Source organism: Petaurus breviceps, unplaced genomic scaffold (genome assembly GCF_028583685.1).
Source record: "Petaurus breviceps papuanus isolate PSGF00001 unplaced genomic scaffold, PetGlider_PUasm1.0 175, whole genome shotgun sequence".
Taxonomy (NCBI): Eukaryota; Metazoa; Chordata; class Mammalia; order Diprotodontia; family Petauridae; genus Petaurus; species Petaurus breviceps.
Genome location: NW_027185764.1, coordinates 68,040,369 through 68,058,458, shown reverse-complemented (window position 1 = coordinate 68,058,458; position 18,090 = coordinate 68,040,369). Strand labels below are relative to the sequence as shown.

General features: G+C 42.0%; 1 protein-coding gene across 3 annotated transcripts; it reads right to left on the bottom strand.

Moving 5' to 3' along the window:
* Positions 1 to 344: 344 nt before the first annotated feature.
* On the bottom strand, positions 345 to 14,524 carry GNG10 (G protein subunit gamma 10). Of its 3 annotated transcripts, none has more exons than XM_069085311.1 (4): positions 14,399 to 14,524; positions 13,880 to 14,087; positions 7,676 to 7,807; positions 345 to 1,491 (listed from the first exon to the last, which is right to left on the bottom strand). In XM_069085311.1, exons 2-3 carry the CDS (start codon positions 13,958 to 13,960, stop codon positions 7,682 to 7,684), a joined length of 207 nt encoding a protein of 68 aa, XP_068941412.1. In that variant the 5' UTR covers positions 13,961 to 14,087; positions 14,399 to 14,524; the 3' UTR covers positions 345 to 1,491; positions 7,676 to 7,681. The 3 variants fall into 3 exon arrangements, with proteins under 3 accessions (XP_068941412.1, XP_068941413.1, XP_068941411.1); XM_069085312.1 differs by lacking the exon at positions 14,399 to 14,524 and adding an exon at positions 14,226 to 14,242; XM_069085310.1 differs by lacking the exon at positions 14,399 to 14,524 and having other exon boundaries at positions 13,880 to 14,337.
* Between the last annotated feature and the right edge of the window lie 3,566 nt (positions 14,525 to 18,090).

Sequence of the window (18,090 nt, the reverse complement as noted above, 5' to 3'; positions counted from 1 at the left end):
ATGCACAGAGCTACTTGCTCCTATATTAAATACCATGGCATTACTGTATTCAATGGGCCCTTTCTCATCTCCCTCAGGGCTGTCTATTCTCAGATCATTTCTTGCCTTTTTCTAGATCTAATCTCATCTTTTCTAGCTGGTGACTTGTATTCTCTGCTTCTGCTTTCTGTCATTTTCTTCCCTTCTTGTGTGTATGTTTTGAGGACTTTTATATAATTGTACACAGCCTAAAAAAGAGATTTCATCCTTTTTGTCCCATGATAAAACATGAGCCTATAAAAGTTTTAAAATGACAATTACCATAGAATCATGGCGTTTTTCAGTGATAAGAAAAGATGGTCAAAAACATTTGGGAAAAATTTATTTTTAATCTTCTAAGAAGCTATTACAAAAAAACAAAGTAAACAAAATGAAAAAAAAATAAAAGAATCCTTTTTAAAGTATACTGTATAAAACAAAGGTACACCACCAACTACAATAGCAACAGATGTTTAAAAATTGAAAACTTCTTTCTAGTTTTGGTAGTTTTCTATGACTGTTTATATTCATTTTCTAATGTTCTCTTAGTCATGCTTTAAACATTTTTCCCTCAAAATAAATTTTTACAATGCAGTACCTTTTAAAACATAAAAAAAAAACATGAAATAAACTTAAGAACACACAAGGATTGGGGTTGCTAGGTGGCATAGTGAATAGAGCACCGGCACTGAAGTCAGGAGGACCTGAGTTCAAATCCGGCCTCAGTCACATAACCCAAAAAAAACTCACCGTGTGACCTTGGGCAAGTCACTTAACCCCAATTGCCCTACCTTCCCCTCTAAAAAGAAAAAAAACACACAAGTATCAATTATATCTAAATGAAGCAATTTAATGTGATAATATTGGTATTTCAAAACAAACTACTTAAGAAATAGCTCCCATATTTAGTGTTAAAAATAAAATATTTTATCTTCTGCTTTAGAAAAATCAAGACACTGCTTGATTAGTAAAGCCAGTAATCTGCACTTGGGTGTATTCCCTTAGAAAATGCAAATTTTAAAGAGGGAGAAAAACACTTGCTGGAAAACAAAAACCTTTAGGCACAAGTTACAATGAAAATAATTTTTTTAGTAAAAGAAAATTTTTTCTTTGCTAAAATGTAGCCACTTAAGTAAAAACAGGCTGCTAAAAATATAGAAACAGTCATAACTGAGTTAAAAGAGGTGGGTAGTTTTGTTGGAAGTGGAATGGATGTGTGTGTGTCAAAGTATAGAATGTTTTACAAGAATTGCCCCCCAAAAAAGCAAGTTAATTATTACATGTGGGTCTACTTCTTTATGTATCTAGAAACTTCGTTCATTCCTGAAGGCACTGGACCTGCAGGGGCTGGTCATTATCAGGACTCAAATTTCTAAAAATTGTTTGGCCACAAAAAAAAAAATATTTTCTTAAGACTCAGAAGCAGCTGTTAATCACTGCATGCTTGAAGGTAACTCCTCAGTGAACTTCTTCCTGTTAAGAAAAAGAAAATAGTTTGGGAGGTGCTCTAATTTTATAAAACATTCCATTCTCTCCAGTCAGAAAACGACAGTGTAAACGGAAAATGCCTAAACTATGTTATAAAGCTTATAAATTTCCATCAAAAAAGCGTAATTGCTACACAAAGTTAGCGGTGTGATTATTTTCTTGTTTCTTCTTAATTTAAGAAGCTTCCTTTCATAGGTACAGTAGATTTCCTGATATAGGTGATAGGTGTAAAACCAAAAAGGACCTTGGAGGTACAATTTCTCATTTTACAGATTGGGAAACGGAGGCCTACAGAGGTGAAGTAACTTGCCTAACATGGTCATGCAGGTCTAATGGAGCAGCAGCAGAATTGGGATTCAAACCTAGGAGTTCTGACTCAAATCCAGTACCCTTTTCATTATACCTTACTGGAGAGAGCTACTAAATGCCAAGATTTGAACTTACTGGCCTTTGAGGATCTTGTACTGGCCCTGGAGTCAGGAGGACCTGAGTTCAAATTTGGCCTCAGATACTTAACACTTACTAGCAAGTCACTTAACCCCAATTGTCCTGCCTTCCCCCCTTCAAAAAGCGAAAAACAAAACAACTAATTTTTACTTATATTTTCACTTCTCTTCTGAACAAATAAATTTGCTCTCCTGTTGAAGGCTAGATGTCTGAAATATCTTAAAAAATTTTTTTTCTAAATTTTATTTTTAGTTCTCAACATTCACTTCCATAAGCTTTTGAGTTTTAGATTTTCTCCCCCTTACTCCTTCCCCTCTCCGCTCCCCAAGACAGCATGCAATGTGATATAGGCTCTACATATACATTCATATTAAACATATTTTCACATTAATCATATTGTAAAGAAGAATTAGAACCAATAGGAGGAACCACAAGAAAGAAAAAACAAAACAAGAACAAATAGATGCTTCAATCTGCATTCAGACTCCATAGTTCTTTCTCTGGATATGGGTAGCATTTTCCATCATGAGTCTTTTGGAGTTGTCTTAGATTCTTGCATTGCTGAGAGGAGCCAAGTCTATGAAAGTTAGTCATTGAAAATGTGTGACTATTATTGTGTACATTGTTCTCCTGGTTCTGCTCACTTCTCTCAGCATCAGTTCATGTAAGTCTTTCCAAGTTTTTCTGAAGTCAGCCTGTTTATCATTTTTTTTGCTTCAAAATTTTTTTCAGTTACAATTGTCACCTGTATTTCCCTCCATCCTATTCCACCTCCCCCATTCTGTTGTCTCTCTCCTTTCACCTTGTCCCTCCTCAAAAGCGTTTTGCTTCTGATTATCCCTTCCCCCATTCTTCCCTCCCTTCAACCCCCACCTTCTCTTATTCCCTTCCCCTTCTATTTTCCTGTACAGTAAGTTAGATTTCTATACCCCATTGCCTATGTATCTCATTTCCCAGTTATATGTAAAAACAATTTTTAACATTCGTTTTTAAAAGTTTTGAGTTCCAAATTCTCTTCCTTCCTGCCTCCCCACCCACCCTTATTAAGGCAAGCAATCCAATATAGGTTATACATGTGTAGTCATGTAAAACACTTCCAAAATAGTCATGTTGTAAAAGAACTATATTTCCTTCCTATCTCACCTACTTATTCCATGCTCTCCTTTCACCCTGTCCCTCCTCATAAGTGTTTGCTTCTGATTATCACCTCTCCCAATCTGCCCTCTCTTCTATCACACTGTCTCCCCCACCTTACCCCCCTCCCAACTATTTTCATGTAGGGCAAGATACCCATATCATATTCCATACCCAATTGAGTATGTATGTTATTCCCTCCTTAAGCCAAATCCAGTGAAAGTAAGGTTCACTCATTCCCTCTCACCTTTCCCCTCTTCCCCTCCACTGTAAAAGCTTTTTCTTGCCTCTTTTATGTAAGATCATTTACCCCATTCTACCTCTGCCTTTCTTCTCCCAGTACATTCTCTCTCACCCCTTAATTTTATTTTTAAGATATTATCCCTTCATATTCAACTGACTCTGTGCTCTCTGTATATATATTCCTTCTAACTATCCTAATAATGAGAAAGCTCTCATGAGTTACAAATATCATCTTTCCATGTAAGAATGTGAAGATTCAACTTTATTAAGTCCCTTATGATTTCTCTTTCCTGTTTACCTTTTCATGCTTCTCTTGAGTCTTGTATTTGAAGGTCAAATTTTCTATTAAGCTCTGGTCTTTTCTCAAGAATGTATTAAATTCTTCTAGTCACTGAATGTCAATTTTTCCCCTCATGGATTACACTCAAATTTTGCTGGATAGGTGATTTTTGTTTTTAATCCTAGCTAGCTCCTTTGACCTCTGGAATATCATATTCCAAACCCTCCAATCCCTTAATGCAGACACTGTTAAATCTTGTGTTCTCCTGACTGTGGCTCCACAATTCTTGAATTATTTCTTTCTGGATGCTTGCAACATTTTCTCCTTGATCTAGAAACTCTGGAATTTGGCTATAATACTCCTGGGAGTTTTCATCTTGAAATTTCTTTCAGAAGGTGATCAGTGGATTCTTTTAATTGCTATTTTACCTTCTGGTTCTAGAAGATCAGGGCAATTTTCCTTGATAATTTCTTGAAAGATGACATCTTAGGCTCCTTTTTTGTCCAATAATTTTTATTTTTTTATTAAAGCAATCAGGGTTAAGTAACTTGCTCAAGGTTACATGGCCAGTTATTTCTGGGTGTAGTGCTAAGTATCTGAGCCCAGATTCAATCCCCAGGTCATCCCAACACTGGAGCCGGTGCTCTTACTCTCTGTGCTACCTGGCCGCCCCATCCAATAATTTTTAAAAGATCTCTCCTGGATCTATTTACCAGATCAGTTTTTTCAACAAGATATTTCATATTGGGGGTGGCTAGGTGGCGCAGTGAGTAAAGCGCTGGCCCCAGAGTCAGGAGGACCCAAGTTCGGTTCTGGCCTCAGACACTTAACACCCACACACAAAAAACTAGCCGTGTAAACTTGGGCAAGTTAGTTAACCCTAATTGCCCTCCAAAAGGCAAAAAAAAAAAAAAAAAGATATTTCATATTGTCTTCTATTTTTTCATTCTTTTGGTTTAGTTTTATTATTTCTTGACTTCTAATACAGTCATTAGCTTCCATTTGCTCCATTCTGATTTTTAAGGAATTATTATTCTTCAGTGAGCTTTTGGACTTCCTTTTCCATTTGGCCAATTCTGCTTTTTAAGTCATTCTTCTCCTCATTGGTTTTTTTGGACCTCTTTTGCCATTTGATCTAGTCTATTTTTTTCTTTTTTGAGAGCAATTGGGGTTGTGACTTGCCTAAGGTCACATGGCTAGTGAGTGTTACACGTCTGAGGCCGAATTTGAACTCAGGTCCTCCTAACTCCAGGGCCAGTGCTCTATTCACTGCACCACCTAGCCACCCCTAAGATTATGTTCCCTTTTCAATGGATTGCTGGCTGATGTCATGTACAGTCCAGGAGAAGAAGAGACACTCCACTTTTTCATTAGATTTCTTTTTTTTTTTTGCCTTTTTGGATGGCAATTGGGGGTAAGTAACCTGCCCAAGGTTACATGGTTAGTTTTGTGTGTGTATGTCTGTGTGTGTGTATGTCTCTGTGTGTGTGTGTGTGTTGAGTATCTGAGGCCGGAACCAAACTCAGGTCCTTCTGACTCTGGGGCCGGCACTTTACTCACTGTGCCACCTAGCCACCCCTAGTCTATTTTTTAAAGTGTTATTTTCTTCAGTATTCTTTTGGATCTCTTTTAGCAAGCTGTTGACTTCTTTTTCATGATTCTCTTGCATCATTCTCATTTCTCTTTCCAATTTTTCCTCTATTTCTCTTACTTGATTTTCAAAACCCTTTTTGAGCTCTTCCATGGCCTGAAACCAATTCACATTTTTCTTGGAGGCTTTGGGTGTAGGAGCTTTGACTTTGTTTTCTTCTGAGTGTATGTTTTGACCTTCCTTATCACTAACGTAAGGTTCTATAGTCTGAGTTTTTTTTCTGTTGTTTGCTCATTTTCCCAGACAAATTACTTGCCTTTTAGGGCTTTGCTTTCAGTGTGTAGGGTGTACTGTCCCAAGCTTCAGGGGTTTTGTGCAACTGTTTTCAGAGATACTTCCAGGGTAAGTTTTCAGTTCTTCCAAGATGGTGTGATCTGAAAGGTGTTTACTCCTCTCCTGGCCTGTGCTCTGGCCTGTGAGTGACCACAAGCTCTCTTTTCTGCCCTGGAACTGTGAGGAGGGTCCCCTCTCCACTGATGCCTCAAGCTCTGCTATGCCAGTGCTCCTCCTCACACCAGGACTGCCACCCAGATCCAAGTATGGGCAAAGCAACAGTCCTGCCTCAGTGCCAGCAAAAAGACCCTGTAATCACCTGATCAGTTGTTCAAACCCCTTATCATCTGTGGGATGAGAGCTCCAGAAGCAACTGCTGCCATGGCCACCACCCCAGGGCTGTGCTGGGGCTGGGGCTACTATGTTCCTCTCTCATCCAGGTCTGACAAACCTTTCCTACTGACCTTCTAAGCTGTCTCTGGAGTTTGTGGTTTGAGAAGTTTGGAAACCTTCACAGCTTCCAGTGATTCAGTTCCCTGAGGTCAGCTCCAGGTTTGCAGGGGCCCAGTCTATGCTGGCGGGGCACGTACCAGACTGCTCCTCTCTCAACTTGATGCAAAAGACCTTTCCTGTTGATCTTCCACATTGTCTTGGGCTGGAAATTTGTTTCACTCTGTCATTTTGTGGGTTCTCCTGCTCTAGAATTTGTTTGGAGTCATTTTTATAGGTATTTGGAGGGGTTTGGGGGAGAACTCAAGCTAGTCCCTGTCATTATTCTGCCATCTTGGCTCTGCCCAATGTCTGAAATATCTTAAGAGGGAAGTCATATCTTTACAAAAAGACAAGCCTAGGGGGCGGCTAGGTGACGCAGCGAATAGAGTGACAGCCCTGGAGTCAGGAGGACCTGAGTTCAAATCCAGCCTCAGACACTTAACACAAAAACTAGCCGTGTGACCTTGGGCAAGTCACTTGACCCCAATTGCCCTCCCAAAAAAGGCAAAAAAAAGACAAGCCTATTCTGCCCAAGGCTATAGTTCAGGGGATCGTTCACACTATAGTAACAAATGGAGAACTTGGGACATAAGCAATTACTAGCACTAATCAGTGTCTCACAATTGCAAAGGGAGAGAAGATAGGATTTACACCAGGGAATTATTATTAGCCAATTAAAATAAGAATAAGGAAAAAAACCCAGTGCTCAGAAGTTTCCTTCTCTAAGTCTGAATCCTGAATCACGTTTATTTTATATTGCTTTGCAACACAGGTAAAACAGGTAACAGAAGCATGATCATCTCCATTTTACAGAGGAAGAAACTGATCTTCACTGAGATTAAGGGATTCTTCACTCATAGATACAACAATTGGTAAACAGTAGGGCTGACAATGAAATCTAGATCTCCTGGACACTCTTTCCCCTATACCAGTACTGTCAAACTCAAATAAAAACAGGGGTCATTGAACCATACATAATGATCTCTGAAGGCCATATAGTGATATATACACACACACTGTGTGTGTGGGGGGGGGCACATTGTACATATCATATATGTGTGTGTGTGTGTGTGTGTGTGTGTGTGTGTTATATATTTCTACATGTGTATATTACATGTGTATAGATACATTTTGTTGTTGTTTCACTTATATCTGACTCTTCATGGCCCTATTTAGGGATTTTCTTGGCCAAGATAGTTTGACATTTGTGTTTTGACATTTCCTTCTCTAGGTCATTTTACAGATGAGGAAACTGAGGTACACAGGATTAAGTGACTTGCCCAGGGTCACATAATAACAGAGGCCAGATCTGAACTCAAGAAGATGAGTTTTCCTGACTCCAGGCCCAATATTTTGCCACTCAGTTGAATTCTAATCCTATCTCTACTTCTGTGACAAGTCACTTCATAGACCCCCATTTCCTCATCTGCAAAATGAAAGGATTAGACTGGATGGTCTCAAGGTCCCTTTTCCAGTTCTAAATCTGTGATCTATTCATTTGGCTGTTTTGACTTTATATCCTCCCAAACAACAAATGGCTACCAAAACACAGGCAAGGATTACCACCAAACCTGTGTGGAGGCCCCTAAAAACATCAAGGGCATTCTGAGATAAAACATGAGCCCTAGTAAAGCACCAGATGGAGTTACCTGTCATCACAGTAAAACACAGGACCGAGGTTCACGGAAAGGGTTGCTCCCTGCTGGAACTCCTACCAGAAGCGCATCTTTGCAGGCATTCTGCATGCAGTACTGCTGGAGTTCTGCAGCAGCCTGAGAGACCTGAATGGGGCAAAAAGATAAAACAGTTATGTCTCAGAGACACTTCTCCCTTCCACCAAAGCACACCCTTCAAGAACCAACTCCTACTCCATTATAACAAACATTCAGAACCTTGGTTGTTATTTCAGTATAACTGGAAACATAGTAACAATATTATGTATTTTATTTTATGCATTAAAAAACATCCCGAGAAGGAGTCCACAGGCATCACTGGACTGCTGTGGATACATGAGACACAAAGAATATTAAGCACCTTTGGGCTGAGGGTGGGGGCAAGAAGGGGATGGAGAATGCCCTTCCACGGAACTATTTGAGATTTTCTCAGTGAAGTGAATGATAACCATTGTTTGGAGAGTTTTGTTTCTATTATACAACACAGAGGCAAACTAATATTGGGGGACTGGTTTTCTAGCAAATATACAACTCTCAGCAGCCGTATATAATGTTCACCCACAGAAAGCAAATAAATTGTTTCAAGGCAATAAAATGGGGGTGGAGGTTGGTGGAGAGAGAAGGAAAAACAGAAGAGAAAAAAGAAAGAGAGAGAAAGACAGAGGAGTTTTTGTCTTTCATCCAGAGAAAGTAAGTACTTTATTCAGAATTTGAAATTCTGCACCTTGTAGATTACCCAATTATCCCATCTTGTAATAAAGACAATCTCAGTGAAGATGGTTTCCTCATCTGTAAAATGGAGATGATCATGTTTCTGTTACCTATTTTACTTATGGGAATAAACAGGATTCAGGATTCAGACTTCTTAGAGAAAGAAACTTCGGAGCACTGGGGTTTTTCCTTACTCTCATTTTAACTGGCTGATAACTCCCTTATGTAATTCCTATCTTCTCTCCCTTTATTACCACCTGGTAATTGTGATGTGCTGATTGGTGTTCCATCTTAAAAAAAACCAAAGGGTTTTTTTTTCATTTCCTAATGTCAGATAGTTGTATACACTCTATATAGTTAGATGAGATATTTTCTGCCTCATAGCAATTTGCTCACAGGTGAGGCTAGAACATGAGAGTTCACAATAATAAGAGATCACCTTGACATAGCTTTACTCCACCCATAATGGCATAGAGTTGACCCTGAAAGTACAAGCCCAGCAACAGTAAGGACCGATATAGTGGAGTCTGAACAAGCTTACCACCATCAGGCTGTTATTTTGTTTGTTTTAGACCTAGAGTTCATAAAGATTATCCACCAAGGAACCGAAAGGACTATGACTAACCTGTATAAGGATAACTTACACCCACAAAACCATGCATTCTTGAAATATTCTACCCAACGCCAGCCCTCCCTATCCCCAGTAATCAATAAACATTTATTAAATGCCTACTCTGTGTCAAACACTGTACTAAGCACTAGTGATATAAAAAAAAAAAAAAAGAAAAAGAAAAAGACTGGCCCTGCAGTAAGGAATCTCATAGGGATGGGGCAGCTAGGTGGCACAGTATATAGACCAGAGGCCCTGGAGTCAGGAAGGCCTGAGTTCAAATCTAACCTCAGACACTTGACACTTACTAGCTTTGTGACCTTGGGCAAGTTACTTAACCCCAATTGCCCTGCCCTTCCCCCTCCAAAAAAAAAAAGAATCTAATAGGAGAGACAACATGCAAACAAATATAAGCAAGCTATTACACAGGATAAAATAGGAAATAATTAACAGAGGGAAGACTCTAGAATTAAGAGGGGCTGAGGAAGGCTCCCTGTAGAAGGTGGGACTTAAATTGGGACTTAAAAGGAAGCCAGGGAGGTCAGCAGGTAGAGTGGAAGAGGGAGAGCATTGGCACAGCAGAAAGCCAGAGAGAATGCCTGGAGTCACAAGATGAAACAAGGAAGCCATTGTCACTGCATTGAAGGGTACCAGGCAGGGGGCAAGGTGCAAGAAGCCTAAATGCTCCTTGAGCACAGGAACTATTTTTCATTTTTCTGTATCTCTACTGTCCAACCACAGTAATTCACAGATAGTACGTATATCAAAAAGCTTGAAGGACTGGACTGGACTATTGAAATTCATAATTTACAAATTGCTTTCCTCACAACAACCCAGTGAGATAGTACAAAGATTACCCATCTCCATTTTATACTACCAACTAAGAAGTTAAGGGAATTGCCAAGATCATATAACTAGCTGTTGGCAGGAAGTGTCTTTTCTAAGATTTCTATCCAGGCTATGACATATTTCCTACATGGAGAGAAAAAAGGAGAGAGATAAGCCACAATCCCTGATTACTGATTTTTGTCATCTTTCTAAAGTCAATTTAGCTGGTTCCTAGTCAGTAAACCAAACCCAGGACAATTTTCAGGCTTAGATATAATAAAGTATCACATAGCAACAGAGGCTTTTAAGCACCAGAAGAAAGATATAGGATCATGGACTTAAGCCAGAAAGGCCTATACTAGAGAAACACTTGTCTGAACAGTTAGTTCCCCCACAACACCCCGCACGTCCCCCCTTCTCAGCAGAAGACCTTGGACTGAAAAAAACAGAAGTCACTCACAAAGGGCATCTCTCTCTTCCTCTCCTCAAAACCTCTTGAAGTCATGCCCCATTTTCTCCTCCTTTACTCCTGTTTCTGATGACTAGATGGCCCTACTCCCGGTGAAGGCTAATTTGAATTGCACCCTTGGTGCCATCTTCTCCCCTCTCTTCCAGCAGACTGCGCCATGACCATCCCATCCTGATGCCTACAACTATGTCTAATCCTTTGGAAACCCAACCATTCCTTCAAGTTATTATTATATTCTCATTCTTTCATTCAGTCAAATTTCCAGGAAGAGAAAAAGTAGTCTACACCGGGCATTTCCTCTCTTCTAGTTCCCCAGACTAGGCAGCATGATACAGTGAAAAGAGTGTTACATTTGGAGCTAGGAGAGTTGGAGTTTCAGTTTCCTCATCTGTAAAATGAGGGGGTTGCACCAGATGACCTCTTAAGGTTTCTTCCAACTTCAAAATTGGGATCCTATGATCTGGGATCCTAGTCTGGGAAAGGTGTCCAGGGCAGGGCACACACACAAAATAAAAGGGTGAGCCCTTGTATGAGATGATCCCTAAGGTCTTTCCTAGCACTAAAATGTTAAGCCACCCAGTCCTTTCATAGACTCAGTTAGAATTTTATTGCTGCTTAGCAATAAAGCTGTTTCCTCAGGGCCCTCTAATCATTTCATCCCAGCAGGACATCAATCCTGTCCCAAGGCATGCCATCTTTGGTCAGCAAGGATGACCTACTTCCAACCCAAGTCAGAATTCACCATCAGAGCAATGGAAAGAACAGTCACTGGTGTTTTGCACTGGGGAGTAGTTTAACTCAGGGCAAAGTCAAATGAGGTGCTGTGGGAACACGGGAACAGGGTAATTGCACACAGAATGGTTACTTAATTGACTAGGAGGAAGTTTTTTAATAGGTTTTGCCTGCTAACAACCCTATACGGTGCTCTAACTTTTCTTTCGTATACTCTGCAATATTCAGTTCAACAAGGAAACTGAAATTTATTTGTGGAAGTTGTTCAGTAATTTTTTTCAGTCATGTCTGACTGCTCATGACTCCATTTGAGTTTTCTTGGCAAAGACACTGGAATTGGTTTACTATTTCCTTCTCCAGCTCATTTTACAGATAAGGAAACTGAGGCAGAATTAAGTGACTTGCCCAGGGTCACACAGCTAGTAAGTGTCTGTGGCCAGATTTGAATTCAAGATGAGGAGTCTTCCTGACTTTAGGTCCAGCCCTCTATCTACTGTACCACCTACCTGCCTTAGATGTCTATACTATTCCTACAGTATTCCCACAGCAATAAAGTCAATAGCCCATATTAATATATTAATTTACAAAGTACATTCCTTATAACAACTCAGTGCTGATGACTAGATGGCCCTGCTCCTGGTAAAGGCTAATTTGAATTGCACCCTTGGTGGTTGGATATAAGGCAAGTCATATTCTCATTTTACAGATGAGGAAATTGGGAATGTTTAAGCAAGTGGACAGAATGAGAATTACGAACTTAAAACTGGTTCTGATCAAATCTGCTCTCGCAATGAATGGGCAAAAAGTTTTCATGCTGTGGAACAGGCTGATCACTATTTTGCTTTGCGGCTTCTTCAGGGGAAACACGTTTAGAAGGTCACAAGTGCTGGAAAGATCTGACTAGGCCAGGATAAATCATCGGCAAATGTCTCCAGGTACTTTCTGCGTGTTCAAACAGAAAGTTTTGACCATGTCAAAAGTAGAAAGTAAGTAATCCCTAAATAGCTTAGATAAAGCTATTATTTAATAGCCTTATTGTTGCTTAGAAATACCCTGTGATTAATCCTGAAAAACTATTAAGTGGTATATACTCAGAGGAGAAATGAAGAAACCCAGAGATAATCTTCAGCAGGCCAGGTCCTTCTCTCCCATTTCTTGGAATTGGAGGCAACAAGCAATGCCAGATTCAGCCATACCAGAGTTCAAAGCCAGCCTCAGACACTTGCTAGTTGTGTGACCCTGGGAAAGCCTATTTGCCTCAGTTTCCTCATCTGTAAAATGGGAATAATAATAGCACCCACCTCCCAAAGTTGTTGTGAGGATCCAGTGGGATTGTATTTGTAAAATGCTAGGCACATGGTGTTTATTAAATGCCTGTTCCCTTTTCTTCCTATCCTCCATAGCTCTAACTACCCACAGCTGAACTGCCTGCCCACCATCCAGCAAAGCCATTTGAAACCCCTTGGTCCAGTGGACCTAGAGCCTCAGCACGAGCCTTTATTTTCCTACGGTTGCTTAGCTCTAAGACATAACATAGCCTCTCTAGACACTTTGAAATCTTAGGTCGGATCCCAAATCTTGGTCAACCAAGGCCCTTCCCTTACCACCACCCCACGACAAAAGTTGTTCTGCCCTTTCTAAACATGCCCAAAGGTTCCTCGGTATATCTGCAGCTCTGGACTGTAAACAGAAGCCAGCTTGTGGACACACAATGAAGACGTTTACCAGGGTCAGAAGCCAGCCCTCCCCTCGGGACCATTCTAAGATGGGCAGCCCTTCCTGGGAACGGGGCCACTTTTGTGCTGCTGACTAGACTGCCTGGGACCGCTGGAGACAAGCAGGCGGGGAGGGGCTCTGAACAGAGGCTGGCTGTAGGGAGAAGGAGAAGGAAGTGAGAAAGGAGGAAGAGTGGGTGAGGGGTGAGGACAGAGAGAGGGGTGGGGGTGAGGAGAAAGAAGTGGGCAGGAGAAAGGGGAGGGGGGGGATGGAAGGGAGAAGGGGGGGGGGGGGGGAGAAAGTCCAGCCACGCTTACACACACACACAGTCGCCTGAGTGAGCAAGGTGGCACTTCTGTAACAGGGGATCCCTCTCTCTTCCCTCTGACAGCCACGAAATAGCAGGGTCACATAGGGACACGGCTTCCCGGCTCCGGATCCCAAGATGGGACGGAAGGGATCCCCAACGCAGACACCCAGCACCTCCCCGGCCAAGGCCAGGCGGCTGGCCGGAAGTGTATCCCCAGCTCGCACAGGCCCTGGCACCCTGAGGGCACTGAATACGTGTTTACTGATTGGCTTTGGGCTCCCAGGCTTAGGAACCTTTTTAACCTCCTTTCTCCTGACCCAGCTCAAAGGGGAGACCTGACTCAACTCAAGCACACGCCGAGCCCCTGCTACTAGTGGCCGCGCGCATTTATAAGCCTTCTGGGTTTTGCAAAGCGCTTCGCTCAATATTATTGCATCTGATAACATGTGCAAGGCACAAATGGAAACAGGCGGAGAGAGCTCGGCTGACTTGCTCGGGGTCACGCTGGTATTTAGATTATTAAATAGATAAGGCACTGGAGATGGAGAGATGCAAGAAATGCAAGAGCTTGAGGGAGAGAAGGCACTTCTAGGCCGGGACACTTAGCGGCCACACCCATTCAGCAGAGAGGGGGGGAAAAGGGGAAAAGAAAAAGATCTCCGAGGCCTTTTCTCCGCTCTTCCCAGCCACAAACACGCTACGAAACCCTCTCCCCCCCCCCCCCCCAACAATGGCAAACAATTCTTCCCCACTGTGCCTTCACCGCACACAGGCACCTGGACCCGAGCCCCGCCCGACCTTTACCTTGATCCTCTCCACTCCCGCCTCCAGTTTCAGCTGCTCCACCAGGCGATGCATGGTGCTAAGGTTGGAGCTAGAAGACATGCTAGCGGCGCGATCCTTCCCGGGACTGTAAGATGGGCGACTGCGCGATCCTCCCCCGAGGCTTCTGGCTGGGCGGGCTATCCGTGCTCCCCGGGGGGCTGCAAGCTAGGCAGGCGATCTCTCCTCCCTGGGGGTGGCAAGCAGGGGGGCAGATATTACTCTAAGAGCCCAAGGAGTGGCTCCTAGCGGTAAGACAAGATCCCCACCCTCACGGAGCCAGCAGCACCCGTAAAAAAGGGGCCAGGGAGGCAGGAACTGAGCTCACAGGCGGGAGGAGGAGAGGGAAAGCGGGGGAGGGAGATGTTGCAATGTTCCCCAGGCCGGCTCAGCAAACACCCAAGAAAAGCTGACCGCGAGCAGTTCCACCTAGTGCCTGTAACTCAGAGCCCCCTCTGTAGGTCAAGTGCGGGAAAGGGCGCCAAGACGAGGCAAGCTCACCCTTTGGATTTCCTTTCTGTCCAGATGCTGGAAGTTTGGCAGAGGCTCTAGGTACTCAGAGCCTCCCAGAACTCAGCGCAAGCGATGTAAAAGGGCTCTCAAAAAGCCACGTGGTCCATTCTATCAGTCCTTACTTGATACTCTAATAATGGGTCTGGAACAAATGAAGGATGCAAATGTTTTTCTGGGGACCTCCTGGATAGACAAAGGACCCTATTGCTCTGCTGTTCCTAGAAGGCAGCTTGTTGGCTTAGTGAATAGGCTTATTGAATAGTGAATAGACCTGAAGACAAATTCAAATCATGCCTTGGACACCAGCTATGTGGCGTGACACTGGGCATGTCACTTAAGCTTTCCCGACCTCAGTTTCCTCATCTGTAAAATGGGGTTAAGAATACCCATCTTCACATTGTTTGGAGAATGAAATGAAATGCCACGTGTAAAGTGCTTTGTAAACTTTAAAGCGCTATGTAAAAGTGAGTTATTATGGTTTGAGGCAGTGAAAAGTCCATTTTGAGTTCTGTGACTGATTTGTATGGCATTTGCTTATTTGCTCTATTTAATAGGTAGGAGACAATCTTACCTTCCAAAATTCTTCATTTCTTCCATCTGGGCCCTTTTAGCAGTTCCCTATTGGGTCTTAATTACAATTTGAGAACTTGTTCCATAAAACGAAAGGACTGAACTAAACAAGCCTTATTCTGGAGTCCCTAGCCAGCAGGAATTAGCTGCAAGAACCTAGTGATAAGAATGACCTAGGATTAAGTACTTAGAAGGTGGCATAATACATAGTGGAAAATGCAGGGGCTACAAGATGAAGTGATCGTAAAAGTTAAAATGAACAATTTTGAAAATTTGAAAAACTGTTGCACATGCAAAATCAATAGTTAGAATTCAAAGGGAAAGTTATGTAGGGGGAAAAAATCTCTGCAGCAAATTTCTTTGATAAAGATCTGATGGGAGATTGGGGACTAAACTTTCAATTTCCTTGGGGCAGAGGGGAAATGTAGATAAGGAAATCCTCTGTTGCAATATAGGAGGGAAAGAAAGAAGGAAGGAAGGAGAGAGAAAGAGGATGGGAGAGAGGAAGGAAGGAAGGAAGGTTGGAAGGTTGATTGGTTTTAGAAGACTGTCAAATCATTACGAATCAACAGTGCTGCACAGCAACTAGGAAAACTAATGGAAACTTAAGATGCATTCATAGAAACTCAAAACACAGAAGGGTATAAATAATCCCACGGTACTCTGCTCAGGTTAATTACATCTAGAGTATTGTTTTCTGCTCTAGACATGGCATTCAAGGACAAGCTGTAGAGCATCTAAGAGGAGTGTGACCAAGGTGGCATAGCCTAGAGAGGAGAGGATTTGGGGCAAGGGGAGAGAAAAGGAGAATAGAGAAGGAGGGAGAAGAGAGGCATGAGGAGGAGACTCAACTATCTTCATGTAGTTGAAGATCTGATGTGGGAAAGGGGCACTAGACTTGTTCTATTTGACCTTGATCCCAGAGAGCAGAACAAAAACAATGGACAGAAGTTTTAGACAAGAAAATTTAATCTGGCTACAAGGAAAAATCTCCCTAAGGTAGGTTTGGCTGCCAGTGAATTGGGAGAGTTCCTCAAGAAAAAGTTGAGTGACTTAATTTGGGTGTTCTTGGGAGGGATTTTTGGTCGGGTATGGGTGGTTTCTGTGGCCCTTTCCAGCTCTGAGAACCTATGTTCTCTGAGGTCCTTTCCAGTGAGAACAGTATATGATTCTGTGATTTGTTTAAAAAATTAAGGCTGACTCACAGTATTTCTACCTGTTTAGCTTGAAAGTAAAAACATGTTAATACATAATTAATATTCTACTTGTCTTAAGTAACTGAAAGCCTATACTTTATGCACTCAAGGCACCACTGAATCTAGAAGATAGAAGCAATGTGACAATGGCAGAAGTAATCTATTTTGAATCCAAAGATCTAGGTTTGAATTCTGATTGATGGAGTCCTAATAAAGCTGTCCTCAGCACCAATATTCTGACTTCATTAAAGGCCCCGCTGTACCTACCTAGCCTCCCCACTCCTAACTTCTTCCTATATGCCTTACTGCTCTCTGGAACAACAGGTGTGCCCCTAAATTCTTAGTTCCCACAGAAATAGCAGGTGTGTCCATGTGATGGGAGCCCAGATACTTCCTCTACCTAGCCACCGCCTCCAAACCCATTCCCACAGAAACAGGTGTGTTCTTGTACTCAGACACGATCACATCATCCATCTAGCCCAAGACAGGACCACAATACCTATCTATCTTGACCAGACAGGACCACAATAGCTAGCCATTTGGAGGGCAGCATGACCAGAATGTTTAGCCACCAGACCATAGATGGGAACCCTCCTCCATTACCTAATCCCTTAGCAAACTCCTCCTGCCTTTTTAATATTAATGTATTTATCTTATAAATTTATTTTATATTTATTAAATATAATTATTTTATTATTTATTATTCCATTTACGTTTTATATCTTTATTTTATAAATTTATTTATATTAATCATATTTACCGTGTTTCCCCAATAATAAGACACTGTCTTATTAGTTTTTTTGGACAGAAAAACACCAGAGGGCTTATTTTCAGGGGAGGGCTTATTTTAATGAACATTGACAGCAATTTTAATAAACAGGTAAATGTGAACAAAAAAATGTACCTTTATTCAATAAGCAAATCACTGGGGAAGAACAGGATGATGCGCTCACTGCTGCAGCTCTGATTGGATGCAGCTCGGAGCGCGGCGTGCGTTTCACGGGGGGGGGGGGGACGGTGCATACAGAGGGTACCGTAATGTAGCGTGTAGCGCAGGGGATCACCTTCACTACAGTAGCAATCTCAATAGGGCTTATTTTCGGGGAAAGGCTTATTTTAGAGGAATCTTACACAGTAAGGGGAGGGCTTATTTTCGGGATAGGTCTTATTATCGGGGAAACATGGTATATATTCTATGTAAATTTTGATTATGTAATAAGCATATTTACCCTATGAAAATCCGTCTTGCTCTCTCTAAAGTTGCTGGTTCCTCTTCATGAGATTCATGAGAGGCATCAATCTTAGTAAATGCCTATATCTGGATTAGAAGTGGTCTGACTGAATTCTTTGAGACAGTTCCACCACAACACATCATGAAACCCCAAGAGTTTTGGGGTGAGCAGAGCCCCCACCACAACACTGATATTGCTGCTTACTAGCTATGAGATGTTAGGCAAGTTACTGAATCTCCCTGAGCCCATTTCCTCACCTGTAAAATGAGAGAATTGGATGAGATCATTTGGAAGGGCCCCTCCAGTCCTAAATCCTATGATCATAGGAAGAATAATAGTATTTATGTAGTGCTTTTAAAGTTTGCAAGGCACTTTGCAAATATTATGTCATCTTATGCTTGTGACTACCCTGGGAATTAGGTGCTATTATTATCCTCATTTTACAGTTGAGGAAACTTAGGCAGGCAGCAATTAAGTGGCTTGCCCAGAATCTGATGGGAGACTGGGTACTAAGCCAACGATTTCATTGGGGCAGAGTGACTTGCCCAGAATCACATACCTAGCTAAGTGTTTGAGGTTGGATTTAAGTCAGGTCTTCCCAATTCCAGGCCCAGTGCTGCAACTAATGCGCAACTTAGCTGTCTCACTGCACCTGAGCCTACCAGACAGAAAGGAAGCAACA

Bases quoted from the DNA above. Each gene is read 5' to 3' on its own strand.
- GNG10 (XM_069085311.1), bottom strand. From the start codon at position 13,960: ATGTCTTCTAGCTCCAACCTTAGCACCATGCATCGCCTGGTGGAGCAG. The intron at 7,808-13,879 runs GTAAAGGTCGGG...TGCCCCATTCAG, and splicing joins CGGGAGTGGAGAGGATCAAG to GTCTCTCAGGCTGCTGCAGA.